The sequence below is a fragment of the Rhinolophus sinicus genome, linkage group LG07 (genome assembly GCF_036562045.2).
Source record: "Rhinolophus sinicus isolate RSC01 linkage group LG07, ASM3656204v1, whole genome shotgun sequence".
Lineage (NCBI taxonomy): Eukaryota > Metazoa > Chordata > Mammalia > Chiroptera > Rhinolophidae > Rhinolophus > Rhinolophus sinicus.
The window spans coordinates 69,163,582-69,178,822 of NC_133757.1; the positions used below are offsets into that span (position 1 = coordinate 69,163,582).

General features: G+C 48.8%; 1 protein-coding gene across 6 annotated transcripts in view; it reads left to right on the forward strand.

The window, feature by feature from the left end:
• TMPRSS9 (transmembrane serine protease 9) overlaps nucleotides 1-15,241 on the forward strand; it is a 34,633-nt gene that overhangs the window by 11,380 nt on the left and 8,012 nt on the right. For all 6 annotated transcript variants that reach the window (XM_074337509.1, XM_074337508.1, XM_074337513.1 and 3 more), the window contains exons 3-12: nucleotides 2,086-2,251; nucleotides 5,713-5,840; nucleotides 7,089-7,156; nucleotides 7,266-7,445; nucleotides 8,163-8,200; nucleotides 9,002-9,115; nucleotides 9,339-9,510; nucleotides 10,341-10,615; nucleotides 13,181-13,317; nucleotides 14,066-14,384. In XM_074337509.1, coding sequence (XP_074193610.1) covers nucleotides 2,110-2,251; nucleotides 5,713-5,840; nucleotides 7,089-7,156; nucleotides 7,266-7,445; nucleotides 8,163-8,200; nucleotides 9,002-9,115; nucleotides 9,339-9,510; nucleotides 10,341-10,615; nucleotides 13,181-13,317; nucleotides 14,066-14,384 — 1,573 coding nt within the window. In that variant the 5' untranslated portion in view covers nucleotides 2,086-2,109. The remainder of the gene's footprint in view (nucleotides 1-2,085; nucleotides 2,252-5,712; nucleotides 5,841-7,088; nucleotides 7,157-7,265; nucleotides 7,446-8,162; nucleotides 8,201-9,001; nucleotides 9,116-9,338; nucleotides 9,511-10,340; nucleotides 10,616-13,180; nucleotides 13,318-14,065; nucleotides 14,385-15,241) is intronic.

The window sequence follows — 15,241 nt, forward strand, 5'->3', positions numbered from 1 at the left end:
GATGACAAGACAATTTAGAGAACACAGGGATCCTTAGAAAACCCACTGGGTGGGGGGAGCAGGGGCAGCTGGGGTTGAACAAACTTAGTGTGTGTGTGTTTGGGGTGGGGGGACATCAATGAGCTCATACACTACATTTGAGTTTCCAGCCCTAATCACAGAAGTGAATCTTGGTGTCTTTGTCCCTAAAACATTTCATCAGTGATTCTTAGTTCAAGTGTGAGAATAAAGGGGTAAGTGTTGTGTAGCCTCACTCCCTGCCAGGCCCTTGCCCCGCCACCCCCACGCATCTCCCCTTTCTGTCAGCTCTGGATGGTAGCAGTGAGGCACAGAGCAGCCATCCCCAGCAGAGACACGTTCCCTTGATAGGATGGAGCATTCTGGCTGGGCTCCAGCATGCAGTTCCAGAATTAACAGGAAACATACTGAAATTTACACTCGGGTAAATTTGAATTTCAGATACACAACAAATACTTTTTTTTTAAGTATAAGTATGTTCCAAGTATTGCACAAGACATACTTATACTGATTAGGGACTCCAGAGAGTTCTCCAGAGAAATAGCACTAATAGAATGGAGAGAGGAAGGGAGGGAGGGAGAGCGAGAGATTAGGACGTGGATCATGCTATTGTGGGGCTGGCAAGTCTGAAATCTGCAGGGCAAACTGGAAACTCAAGAAAAGTTATGTTGCAGTATGAGTCCAAAGGGAGTCTGGAGGCAAAAGTCCTTCCTTCTTGGGGGAGCTCAGTCTTTTCTCTAAAGCCCATCAACTGATTAGATGTGGCCCACCCACATTCCAGAAGGTCATCTGCTTTACTCAACATGTACTAATTTAAATGTTAATCTCATCTAAAAATTACCATCATGGCAACATCTAGAATAATGTTTGACCAAACAATGTGGCACTGTAGCCTAGCCGAGTAGACACACAAAATCAGTTATCCCAGGGACATACTTATGCTACAGAAGTATGTTTTGTTTATGTGAAATTCAAGTTTAACAGGACGTCCTGTGGGGCCTGCCATGCATCTCTAGGGGCCTGCAAAGCAACTCCATAGCTTCCCAGGAGGACCCCAGCCGAGAGGGCACCTTCACAGAACCCCATCAAGGGAAATAAGAATCTGATTATCCCCCCAGCTTTGTTCCCTGTGGTTTTCTAACAGGGAAAAATATGTCGAGGCCAGATATGAATCACCCTCCACCCACACAGTGCAGGGAGATCCCCAGCAACCGAGGCAGATAGTGGGTAATGAGGGCCACCTCTGCAGAAAGCAGAAGGGTGATTTGGCCCCTGGGGAGAGGAAGGCTCCTCTGTGGACTGAGAACGCCTTTGGTTTGGTCTCGGGAACATTAGAGAATTATCCAGCGAGGGGCTGAATTGGTTATGCATTCAAGGCTCTGTCTTAGGGCTCTTCTAGTCACAACTGTCAGGAAGAATTTGTTGGCTCTTGACGGTAAGTTTCAGAAGCAAAAGTACCAGGGCTCAACCTGTCACCTCCTCCCAGCTCTGCTTTCTCAGAACTGAGACTCTGGAGCTCCCAGAAGCAGCAGAGCCCTCCATTTGGAGACGTCTGACTTCCAGAAAAGCAGGATAATAAATCTGTGTTCCTCTAAGCCTCTAGGTTTATGGTAATTTGTTACAGCATTCCCAGGAAACTCATACATATTCTTTCCATAAATGGACCCCAGTGACCTACGGGGAGCCCACGTGCACCAGCCTAGCCAGCATGTGGAATCCATTTTTTAGGGCTATTTTTTTTTAGTTTCAGGTGTACAAAACAATGTAATAGTTAGACATTTACACCCCTCACAAAGTGATAACCTCCCCCACTACTACCCCTCTGACATTGACTATAGCTGTTACAATTCCATTGACTATATTCCCTATGCTGTACTCCACATCCCGTGACTATATTTAATTATAGGTGACTTTCCATTTTTTGAAGGCTTTTTGAGTGGAGTCCATTGGTGCCTAGGGCACTGTTGATGGCTGTCACATCTGCACATGTAAGACCCTGGCTTAGGGGAAAAGAAACGCCCTCCTGTGCTGATACCATTTTTCTGCCCCTTTATTGCTGGCATCCAGGTGGCTGTCCTGGGGTCGGGAGCCATGGAGCCCACCATTGGTGAATTACAGCTCGTGCCCGGGGCAACAAAGGAAGTCCCTGCTCAGGACACCGCGTGCTGCCGAGCAGCTCTGTCCGCGGCGGTGGCCACCAGCATCGTCATCGTCACCCTGGCAGTCCTTGTGGGTAAGTGGCCGAGGGCTGGCATGGGTTCACATGCCAGGTGCCTTGCACAGAAACTCTCAGACTTGCCTCAGTGTTGTCTGTGTGATGGTCCCAGAAACAGAGGGCTGAGCGTGCCTACATGGAATTGAAGGCTGGCCCTTTGGGCCACCCAAGGGAGAAGATGAGCTGGACAGTGCCCAGGCACACAGTCTGGGATGGGTGGGCACGCGGGCACGTATATGTGGGTTTCTCACCAACAGCGTTCTCCGGGGACGTTTTCATGGCCAGGTTGAAATGGAGACAAATAGGGATAGGGAAAAAAGCTTTTTAAAAATCTTGAGAAATTTGAAGAATACCGAAAAGTATTTTTAAAATGAACTGTTGTCTATATTCCCACCACCCACAGTCACAATGGTTCCCATTTCATATTTGTTTCCAGTCCATATTCATAGAATTTAAGATGAAATGTGCAAAATGATGACCCATCTATATGGTGTGGGGCTGCGGTTATAAAATAAACAAGGAAGCGCTTTTTATATTTCAGTAGAATGATGTAAAACTTCCTACAAACTGGGCTGCTCCCCGGGCGGCCCTTTGTCCGTGCTGTCCACAATGGCAGCCCCGAGCCCTGGTGGTTATTTAGAGTTAAATCCATTACAATTAAATAACCTGTAAAATTCAATTCCTCTGTCCTCGCCAGCCACATTCCATAGTGGCTCAGGCTACTGTACTGGGCAGTGCAGATCGAGAACATTCAATTATCACAATAATTTCTGCAGGTCAGTGTGGCTCTGAACCAGGCTTATTCTGAGCTGAAGAGGTTCCTATGGTTTGGGGAGAGATGTGAAAACCACCTTGCTTTCATGAGATGGTGATAATAAGTGGCAGTTTCCAGGAAGATGCTCTCATGAGGCAAAATAATAAGTTTACAATCCTACGTGGGTCTCCCTAGTTATTATTTTTTGAAATGTATGTGTGGAACAGTAAGACTGTCTCACAGCCGGGCACGGTTGACTGAGGCCCCCTATTGGCTGTGGGAGTCAAGGGCAGGAAAATTCGGCTCTGTGTGTGTGTGTGTGCACGTGAGCATGTGTGCGTGTGTATGTGTGTATACATGCGTGTGCCTGTATCCTTGAACGAGGGAGGGGTGGGAGCAGGGTTTCACACCTTTATTCTAGAAGCACAGATACATTTTTGGAACAAGAGATAAATTCCCGTATTTTGCTGTGTATAATGCACACTTTTTTGCCCTAATTTGTGAGGGAAAAATAAGGATGCACATTATACATGGGTAGTACTAATTCCTTATCTATATAAATGTTTTTAATTCTTTTATTTATGCTTATGAGATAAAAGCTCTGTAACTCTAGAAATCAATAACTATATGCATATGCAAAATAAAGCCCCGGAATATGATCATCAGTTTTGTTGAACTTACAACAAACTTGCAATGAGGAAGAGTTCTTGGCCTTCTATGATGCGTAAATATCGTAAATTATTTTTTTAATCTGCCCCTTTTCTAAAAAGTTTTTTTTTGGAGGGGGGATTATTGGGGAACAGTGTGCTTTTTCCAGGATCCATCAGTTCTAAGTCAAGTCATTGTTTTCAATCTAGTTGTGGAGGGTGCAGCTCACTGGCCCATGTGGGAATCGAACCCGCGACCTTGGTGTTATGAACACTGCACTCCAACCAACTGAGCCAACCGGCTGCCCCAAATGTCGTAAATTTGATACCGCTACATAAAATTTTTCGTACCTTGTATCTGCTCTTGTGTTTTGTAATTATTTGGTACATAAAATTTCTTGTACCATAATATGTTAAAAAAATAAATGCTAAGGGTGGCTGGTTGCTTCAATGGTTAGAGCGCAGTGCAAGGTCGCCAGTTCGATTCCCATATGGGCCAGTGAGCTGCACCCTCCACAACTAGATTGAAAACAACGACTTGACCTGGACCTGAGCTGCACTCCCCACAACTAGGTTGAAAAAACCAATGACTTGGCATGCAGCTGATGGGTCCTGGAAAAACACACTCTTCCCCAATATTGCCCCCCCAAAAAAAATAAAAAGTAAAAATAAAAATAAATAAATGCTAAAATTCCTTTATAATACAAAAAACATGTACCTAAATGTAAACAAATAAAATTTTGAATTAAAAAATTAAAACGAAATATTTTTTTTTCTGAAAGTTTGGGCCAAAAACGTGGGTGTGCATTATACATGGATACACGTTATACACAGCAAAATATGGTAATCCCCAGCAGGATCCCTGAAACCAAGGAAGGCTTTAAGATGCACTTAAAATTTTAAATTAAAAAAATATATATTTTAAACTCGAGGTGAAAATGTGTCTCTTTCCCCTTGAAGACAGCTCACAGCTTCCAGTGGAGCTGTTAGCCTTGGGGGGACGTAGGAGTAGGGCCCTGGGACCTCTCTGTCCGGTTTCTCCAACCTCTAGGGGTCTGTGATTATTTTGGGGGAAAATGTAAAGGCTTAGTTGGGTACAGAGCATAAGCAATTTGGTTTACATGACAGGGTGCTCGTTTTTCTTTATATTTAGCTTTTGAAGAGAAACCAAACCACTTTTAGAATTGGTTTTGAATATTCGTTCTATTGAATAGACAAATATCTAAATATCTGTCTAGATGGGTACTCATTCAGAATAAATAGAATTGGGAGCCGGCTTTCACGGTTTATGTGGCTGCTGCTTTCATTTTCTTATTTTGCAATTATGACCATTTTTTGCTAGTGTGTCCTTTTGACAGTTCCAATATATTTTCAACAGAAACGTGTTTTCACAGTTTACGTGCTTGCTATCATATTCTTTTTTTTTTATTAGTTTCAGGTGCACAAGACAAAGCAAAACTTAGACGTTTATCATTTATATCCCTCACACTGTGTGAACCCCCCTCCCTCATATTCTTTATTTACATTTTTTTATGATTGTCACTCCTTGCTAGTGTGTACTTTTGACACAGTGTTTCCGACAGTTGGAAAGCCATGTGTTTTCAGAGGGTGGCATCCTGGGGCGGTGGTCTGAAGGTCCTGATACCCGTGACTGACTGTAGCTGTGCCCCTGTGGTTTTTGATGTCCCTTTCCCAGGGAGCAGGTGGGGACTGTTGTTCCAAAGTGGAAGGAAGGTCTCCTGAGGCCATTTCAGCCATTTTTGACTGAAGTTGGTTTCAGGCCCTTGGGCCAGACACAACTGGTGAGACAAAAATGACCAGGAGCTAGTTCTGCCCTCAGGCAAAGCCTGGGGAGCTCTGGGGCTTTGTGTTATACCTAGGGGCCTCCAGGTGGGTGACATGTGAAAGCTGAAAGGGGGGCACTGTTAATAATCACTCAGGACAACCCCTGGGAGTCAGCCCACTCACCTGTTTGTCTGGGTGACCTAGCCCCTGGGTGGTGGGGGCCTTCAGGGCCCCCTAGCTGAGCCCCGACTCCATAGTTGGGCTCTCTCACGGGGCCCTGGTCTCCCCCGCAGCCTCCCTCTCTACACAGGGTGTCGCTGTGGAGCACACGGCCGAGCTGCGGGGCATCTGGTACGCCTGCAGCCTGCAGCAGGAGGCCTCCGACTACTACCGTGCACTGACGCCTGCCCTGGAAACGCTGGTGAGGGCCTCCCGGATGCAAGGGGGCGGCCGGGGGCTTTCACCCAGAGGAGCCCCCCAGGCCCGAGAAAGCCCAGCAAGGCAACGCCCAGGCAGGAGCTGGGCAGGGAGGTGGGCCTGTGGGGGAACAGGACAGGTGGGTGTGGCGGGACTGGTGTGTTCCGGAATGCAGGGGAGAGTGGTGTCGGTGGGAACTGACTCCAGCAGGCCACATTTAAAGGTTGCAAACTATATTATGGTAATAAATCAGAATCCTCATACATGGCCAGTAGGAATGTGAAATGGGGCAGCTGCTGTGGAAAACTCTCTAGCTTTCATCAAAAACTTGTCAAATATAGAATTACTACCTGACCTAGTAGTTCTGCTCCTTGGTAGATACCCAGGAGAAATAGGAACACACTTCACACATAACTTGCTCACGTGTCCACAGCAGCCAAAAAGTGGAAACATCCCAGATGTCCCTCAGCTGATGATGGACACACACAGCGTGGCCCACCCACACACTGGACTGTCACTCAGCTGTGAAAAGGAGGGAGGTGCTGACACTCGCCACGTGAATGGACCTTGAAAAAATGATGCTCAGTGAATCAAACATCCATTTTAAAATTTAAGCATGAATTAATTAAAATGTATAAATCAGTTCCTCAGTGGCACCAGTCATGTTTCAAATGTTTGGTAGTCACCTGTGGGTGGTGGCTGCCATACAGGGTGGGGCAGATGTAGAACATTCCGAAAATTTGTGGAATGTTATATAAGACAGAGCAGGTCTAGATGCAGGCAAGCCCTGTCCCCATCGCAGTCGCTCCCCATGACCCAGTCCTACTTCCAGCCCCTGACAATCACTAACCACTTCCTGTCGCTGAGGATTTGCCTGTTCTGGATGTTTCATATAAGTGGAATCACACACTGTGACCTTTTGTGTCTGGCTTCTCTCACTTGGCATCATGTTTTCAGATTCATCCACATGGTAACGAGTGTCAGTGCTTCACTCCTTTTCGTGGCTGCATAATATTCTACCTTGTGGATAGACACATTTTATCTATCTGTTGATGGAGCAATATTTTCATATGAATAACTTTGAAATGCCCTTTCCTGTCGTTTACATTGCTCAATGAAGTCACTGCATGAATTGGGTCTAAGAGGAGGTGATTTTCCGCCCCCCTTCTCCAGCTCTCTGCACACAACAGGCTTCCTCAGGGATGGGAGCCCATGCTGCCGTCTCAACATTGCTGCTGTGTTTCCGTTGCAGTTTGTAAGCAGCTTTCGGAACACAGAGTTGGAGGCCAGCTGCATGGGCTGCACGGTGCTAAGTTACAGGTGTGTCGGGGCCTCCTTGGGGGTGAAGGAACCTTGGTGGACTCCCCAAGGTGCCAGAAGAGTCCAGGGAGAAGAGTCCTCCCTTCAAGGGCCTCTCTCCTGCCTGCAGGGATGGGAACTCCAGCGTCTTTGTGCGTTTCCGTCTGCACTTCCTGCTGCTGGCCCTGCGGTCACTGGACCTGGGCCTGGAGCGGGAGCTGCTGCAGCAGGGGCTCCGAACAAGGCTGCAGGGCCACAGCATCCCCCTGGGTGCCCACGGCACCATCGTGTCTGCCGAGCTCACAGGCAAGTAAGCTGTAGAGGCCCAAGATGTCGTGAGGGACATGCTGTGGGAGGGGAGCGTTAAACTTGGGGTTTTCAATAATCACCCACTCCCATGAAAAGGAAACGCATGTGCACTGCTTCACCCTCCAGGGCTTCACCTTACAGGGCTATTGCAACCTGTAAATGGCCAGAGTGTGATTATTTCCCTCTTTGCAGCCCACTTGACTCTGCTATTGTAGCACAAAATTGGCCCAAGACAATGCATAAGTGAATGGACATGGCTGTGTATCAATAAAACTTCATTTACAAAAACAAGTGGGGGGCCGGATTTTGTCAACTCTGGGTATAGAGATAAAAGTAAATGCTAAACTCTAAAATCTGAGGATGCATCAGGTTGTTGTCAGATTGAAGGTGGATCACCTAACCCTTGCCCTACAGGACATTTATGGTCCCCTCCCCATCAACGCTGACACACCTGAGAGTTGAATCTTAGTGACTTAATAGAATTTCCAGTGGTGGTGGAAATGTTCCATGTCTGCGCTGTGGTAGCCAGCAGCCCCCGGTGGCCGTGGAGTACCTGTCATGCAGCCAGTGAGACCACAGTGCTCCATTTGGTTTGCTCTTAATGGATTTCAGTTAGGCTTTAAGTGGCTCCTGTGGTGGACAGCTCTCTGCTTTGCAGAGTAATGTTTTCAAAGAACATTGCCACCCACTGACTGAGCTAATATCTCTTCACAGGAAGCCAGAAGGGGCCGTTGACAGAAAGAGACTTGAAATCAGGTATGCTTTCTCTCTGTCATGGGCTCCCTGCCCTCTGCCAGGTTTCCTGTGATTGTGGCCACTGCCAGAGGGTTCCTAAGACTGGGTTCTCCTAAGAAGACGCCCAGGGTGAGCTGGCTGTGCACCCCAGCCTCCTCCGGGGGACAGATTCACAGTCCCGTGTGCACACAGGATTGTGGATGAGGCACTTTGATTTATGTGGCCAAGCGTGAGTGAGAGAAACCTTGTTGGGATTTTAAAAGCTGTTGTTAAAGAAAAGACCACAAAAAAAGTTTATGGGGGAAAAAAGGAAAAAGAGTAAATGTCACCTGGACTCTCATCACTTTTAATATTCTGGTGACTATCCTTCCAGACAGCTCATGACATATGTATAGATACACTTATTTAGCGTCACATCAGTGGTCCTCAACCAGGGGTAGGTGATGTCTGGGGACATATGTGATGGTCACACTGCAATGCTCCTGGCATGCAGTGGGGGGGCCCCCACAGTGCCCGGGGATGGCCCCCCACAGACAGTGACTGGGCTCCAATTAAAGTGGTTAAAACGGCAAGCTTTACATTATGTGTTTTACCATAGTTTAAAAATTTTAACTGCAGCTTTCTCACTTTTTTAAAACATGGCTTCTAGAAAATTTGGGGGTGCACACATGATACACATACACTTACGCTGCCCAGCCCTGGCTCCATGCTGACCGACATTCTCGTGCTGTGTCCCTGCTAATTCTGAGAAAGTCATCTCAGAAACACCAGAGGCTGGGAGCGATGGATTGAGGGTGGGAACCGGCTCTGCTCTGCCTTCAGGTCGCTGTCCAGGGAACGCCTTCTCCTGCAGGGACAGCCAGTGCGTGACCAAAGTGAACCCGGAGTGTGATGACAAAGTGGACTGTTCCGACGGATCTGACGAGGCCCACTGTGGTCAGTCCACCCCTGCGGCAGGAGCCCACCCCCATCCCTTCCCAGGGTCAGCTGCCGCTGGGCTTCCTGGCCCACCCTGTACAGCAAAGCCAAGTGGGGGACCCTGGGCATGTCCTGGAACGTGGGGGCCTTGTGGATGAGAGACTTGGGTGCATATGTGCCGAGGGAGCGTGGCCGTGGTCCTGCCTTCTTGGGGTCCTGATGGGTGATCTGTGTCTTGCAGACTGCGGTTGGCAGCCGGGCTGGAGGACAGCCGGCAGGATTGTGGGGGGCATGGAAGCGTCCCCTGGGGAGTTCCCTTGGCAAGTCAGTCTCCGAGAAAACAGCGAGCACTTCTGTGGGGCTGCGGTGATTGGGGCCAGGTGGCTGGTTTCTGCTGCCCACTGCTTCAATGAGTGAGCCCCAAGCCCCTGTGGCCCAGAACCCACCCCACCCCTGTACCACACCTGCCCTGCCACCCTGCAGATGCCACCTCTCCTGGGTGTCCTCAGAGCCCCTTGGAACTCACTTTTGTCTTTCTCTCTTTACTTTTTCTTTACTTTTTTGGTTGAATCCAGATACATTCCTTTTTTCAAAAAATAGTTTTTAAATGGTGGTAAAACATGTATAACATAAAGTTACCATTTTAACCATTACAACTCAGTGGCATTAAGTACATTCACACTGCTGTGCAGCCATCCCCACCATCATCTTCAGAACTTTCCATCTCCCTAAACTGACACTCTGTCCCCATTAATTAAACACTCACTCCCCTCCCCTCCCCCAGCCCCTCGCCCCACCGTCTACTCTCTGTCTCTATGAATCTGACTCCTCTGGGGACCTCCTGTGAGTGGGATCACATAGTATTTGTCCTTCAGTGACTGGCTTACTTCACTGAGCATAATGTCCTCCAGGTCCATCCACATTGTAGCAGGTGGTGGAGTGTCCTTGCTTTCTAAGGCTGGATAACATTCCAGTGTGTGGATATATAATATTTTGTCCCCCTTAACATTTCTCACCCTAATCGGAGCCCTGTTGGAGCCTGTGTTTGTTTAAAATGTTGCTAATTCCAACACTGTGGGTCTTTGTTGCATCATGATTTTTGACAATGTTGCTTAAAAATATCATCCGTCTCGATGACTGAGTTTTGAGGTGCCCCTTTACATTTGCCTTGCCCTCCGCCGGTCCCGCCCCCCAACCCGCCCCTTTCCTGCGCCCTCTGAGTTGCGGTTTGTTCACCCCACAGGTTCCAAGACCCCACCGAGTGGGTGGCCTACGCGGGTACCACGCACCTCAGCGGCTCGGAAGCCAGCACGGTGCGGGCCCGCGTGGCACAAATCATCACTCACCCCTCCTACAACTCCGACACGGCCGACTTCGATGTGGCGGTCCTGCGCCTCGGCAGCCCCCTGCCCTTCAGCAGGCACGTGCAGCCCGTGTGCCTGCCGGCCGCCTCACACGTTTTCCCGCCCAGGAAGAAGTGTCTGATCTCGGGCTGGGGCTACCTCAAGGAGGACTTCCGTAAGCTCTCACCTTCCCAGAGAGAAAACCCTGCGGACAGGACAGGTCGTCCTCTTTACCCTCCTTATCCGCGGTTCCTGATTTGCGAACTCACCTACTTGCTAACACCTATCTGGAACCTCAAAGGGGCACAAACGGCAATCTGTGCGCACTTGCGGCCGTGCACAGAGCAGTGACAAGTTGCAGTTGGAACCAGGCTACGTCTGCCTCTGTTTCAGCTCAGATGTGAAGCAGGGTCCTCTTCCTGTATATTTCCTGCCACTTTTTTTTGCATTTTTGTGCTTTCGTGGCAGATTGTGATATATGGCCCCCAGCGTAGAGCTGAGGTGCTGGCTGATGATCCTGAACCAAAGGCTGGGATATGCGCTCATGAAAAAAACATGTGTTAGGTCAGCTTCCTTCAGGCATGAGTTACAGCACTGCTGGCCTTGAGTTCAGCATTAATAAGTCAATGATACGTTAACTTGAAAATAAAAAGCCTTTCAAAGTGAGAGGCAACAAGCATTTACTTGAGATCAATAACAATAGCTACTCAGGAACCATTCAGACAGAAGAGGGGGAACAGATTTAGGAAGGGGTACAGAGAGGTGACACCTCAGCTAAGACCTGGCCAATTAGGCAAAGCCAGACAGGCAAAGAGTCAGAGGACAGGAGAGTGTCCTGCAGAGAGAATCCCCATCATCGAGCAAAGTTCTATTGGACAATGTTGGTCCAGAACAGCCTAGAGCTACAGTGTCCAATACAACAGCCACTAGCCTCAGGCCAACTCAGCAGGTGAACAGGTCTACAAAGACATTGCCTGTCAATGACTCTGAAGCCTGGGGGTGGGGTACCCAGGTCTGAAGCCCTAGCAACTTCCCCCACACACATACCCCGAGTTCAATGAGAATCTGAGAATCCGACACAGCCTGACCTCCCTAGCAGTGCTCATTGGCTTCCGTTCTGGAGTTTTCTCAGGTCTATGTCTGCCTGAGAAGAAAGAAAAATCCTGGAAGAATAGGATTTTTGTGATAAGGAAAGATATTTGCTACAAAGACAGGAGGTCTAAATATCTAAGTAGGAGAGAAAGTCTTTGAGGACTGAATTCAGTCAACAAACATGTGAGCCCCTCCAGCTCACCAAGCATTGCTCCAGTGATAGGCAGGAAGCAACGCATATGTAAACCCCTGCCCACGTGGTGCTCACTGTCTGGACCAGCGCCATCCAGCAGAACTTTCCTCTGTGACAGATGTTCTCTACGTCTGTACCGAGCACTAATGGAAGACACCAGCCCCATGAAGGGTGGCCAGTGTGACTGAAAACCTGACTTTTACATTTTATTTCATTTGACTGCATTTAAATCTACATTTACATAGCCACATGTGGCCAGTGGCTACTGTGTTGGACCTGGCAACTCTAAGGGCAGCAAATACTAAACAAGATAAGTGATAGATGGTGATGAACACAATGGAGATAAATAACCAGAGATGGGGTGGGGGAGAGATGCAAATTTAAATAGGGTGTTCAGAAGGGGCCTCCTTGAGAAAGGAGAGGAAGGAGGAAGGCAAGCCGATTCTACAGGGACAAGCACGCTAGGCAGGTGGAGCAGAAGGTGCAAAGGCCCTGGGGTAGGCAATCCAGACTGGGTGTTTAGGCTAAGTTGGGGTGGGGGGAAATGCACTGGAGTGTTTGAAGAAACACACAGTATAACCTGATTTAATGTTTAGCCAAGATGGCATTGGCTGCTGGTCTAAGAAAAGACACCAGCAGGGTAGGACTAGAGTAACAGCGGGTACAGGTAAGAGGAGAGGAGCTGAGGAGCCCAGTCTTGGATGTTAACCTGGATGCATCTTTTTTTTTTTTCAGTCTTTTTTTTTCTTCCTACTTTTTTTTTGTGGGGTGGGGGAAACAGGACTTTATTGGGGAACAGTGTGCACTTCCAGGACTTTTCTCCAAGTCAAGTTGTTGTCCTTTCAATCTTAGTTGTGGAGGGTTCTGTTCAGCTTCAAGTTGTTGTTCTTTCAGTCTTAGTTGTGGAGGGTGCAGCTCAGCTCCAGGTCCATGTTGCCGTTGCTAGTTGCAGGGGGCACAGCCAACCATCCCTTGCGGGAGTCGAACCGGCAACCGTGTGGATGAGAGGACGCGGTTCAACCAACTGAGCCATCCGGGAGCTCAGCGGCAGCTCAGCTCAAGGTGCCATGTTCAATTTTAGTTGTAGGGGGCGCTGCCCACCATCCCTTGTGGGACTTGAGGAATTGAACTGGCAACCTTGTTGTTGAGAGCCCACTGGCTCATGTGGGAATCGAACCGGCAGCCTTCTGAGTTAGGAGCACGGAGCTCTAACCGCCTGAGCCACCGGGCCGGTCCCTGGATGCATCTTAATTGTCCCGGTCAAAAATGTTATAATCAGTAGGTGTTTGTGGAGCGCTTACTCTTTGCTAGTATCTGAGGCCAGTGCTGCAGCAGCTCTGCTTACCACTGGGGAAACTGAGGCTCAGAGAGGAGCTGTCCTTCAGCCTCCTGGCTTGGGGTGACTGCCTGGGGCCATGGAATGCTCACCCTGCTTGTCTCTTCTGTCTTTGGCAGTGGTCAAGCCGGAGATGCTGCAGAAAGCCACCGTGGAGCTACTGGACCAGGCCCTGTGCGCCAGCCTGTATGGCCACTCTCTCACAGACCGGATGGTGTGTGCTGGCTACCTGGATGGGAAGGTGGATTCCTGCCAGGTGAGTCCTGGTGCCGCAGAGGACCCAGACAATGGCACACCCACTGAGGTGGACTAGGAAAGGCCCCCAGGTTTCTGCCCCATGGCTCCCCTCCCGCCAGAGGGGAAGTCCTCAGTTTCTGGTCCATCACCAGGGTGTCCCTTTGCTTGATTTTTAGCACAGCTGTGGATTTCCTTCCTTTTAGTTTATATTTTTTGCTCTCATTTCTAAGCCTGGTGGGTGGGGAAAAGGTAGAAACGAGACTGCTACATATGCTCAGGTCGCCATATCAAAACCAGAACCTGCAGGAAATGTTGGGAAATAATAAGAGAGTACTTGTGTTTGAGAGTGTAAGAGTCAAGGTGAGCTGTGTGTGATCACAAGACAGGAAGGGTGAGGGCAGATCAGGCACTTCAGGAGAATGCCACAGCTCCCAGTGATACTGTCAACTTAAGGAGTGATATTATCAAAGATCTACTGGGATTAGGAGGGGAGGGATGATGTTGATTGCGACTGGGTTTTTAACTGCCAGTAGTAGAACTGAAAGCTATCTTAACGGTCCCGTAGTCTGACTGTCCTATTCTATTTTTACAGGAGAGGAAACAGGGTCTGAGATGTGAACTATCAGCCCACAGTTTATTCATGAGCTCGTGAGCTCACATGGAGAGAGGTCCCTGTCCATGGTGCTTTCTCTGACCCTGCAGCTCTGGGATTTGAGGCTGAGGCCAGGGAGCTCTGACCCCTCCTAAGGGTGTGCTTTGTCTCCTAGGGTGACTCAGGAGGTCCCCTGGTCTGTGAGGAGTCCTCTGGCAGGTTCTTCCTGGCCGGCATTGTGAGCTGGGGCATCGGTTGTGCAGAAGCCCGGCGTCCAGGAGTTTATGCTCGAGTGACCAGGCTGCGAGACTGGATCCTGGAGGCAATTGCCATGACAAGCAAGCCTCTGGCCCCCACGGTGGCTCCTGCCCCGACCATCCCCAGCACTGCCTGGCCCACCAGCCCCGAGAGCCGGGTGGTCGACACCACCACCAAACTCACACTGGACCCCAGCTCTGTTCCTCTTGACTCAGTGACTGCTTCTAAGCCACAAGGTATTTCCTGGGGAGACAGGCAAAAGTAGGTGTCCCCTCCCTGCAGGGTCAGATCAATTGGTACTGGCTTCCTGAAGCACTCATGGGAAAAAGATGGGTGATTGATTAGTGATGTGTCATGAACACAGGCTAGGTCACATTGACCATCCTTCAGATTTACTGCCTGGCAAAGTCAAGTAGTCCAAGAATATCCTGAATATCCTGAATACACAGAATATCCTGAAGGGTCATCAAGAGGCTAATGACCTTGACTGTGGGACCAGGATGGGAGAGAGACTAATTTAGAGTTTTCTTTCACACGTGGGTGTCCTTACATTTTAATATCTGAGAACCCTAATTTCCCTTCTTTTTACCCAGGATTTTCCTAGACACACTTGTGTGCTTCTTTTTCCATGTGAAGAGTAAAACCAGCTTATCTAGTTTTTAACATTTATTTTATTTTTAATTGTGGTGACAAACACATAACATAAAATCAACCATTTAAAGGTTTGGTATCTGGTTCAGTAGCGTTAAGTCTATTCACATTGTTGGCCTGGGGAAGCTACCTTGATGAACACCTGGGTCTGGTCACATGTTCTACATCTGTCTTCACTTTGTGGTTTCCAAAGAGCCAGGTCCAATCACAGCCCAGATATGATATTGACCCTTCTGTATGGTCCCATAAACCTGCATTGCTCTGAGACCATCAAAACTTGGCCTTATGTAAATGTCACCTACATCCCACCCTGTCCCCAGATCTCACAATAACCTAACTCTTCCTTTGTTTGGTGAGCTGCCCCATAGTTCTGGTGTGTGCCCCCACCCCTTGTAGCCAGCCATAAACCTGACCTTGGGGATGTAGGTCTATGTCTGGCAGG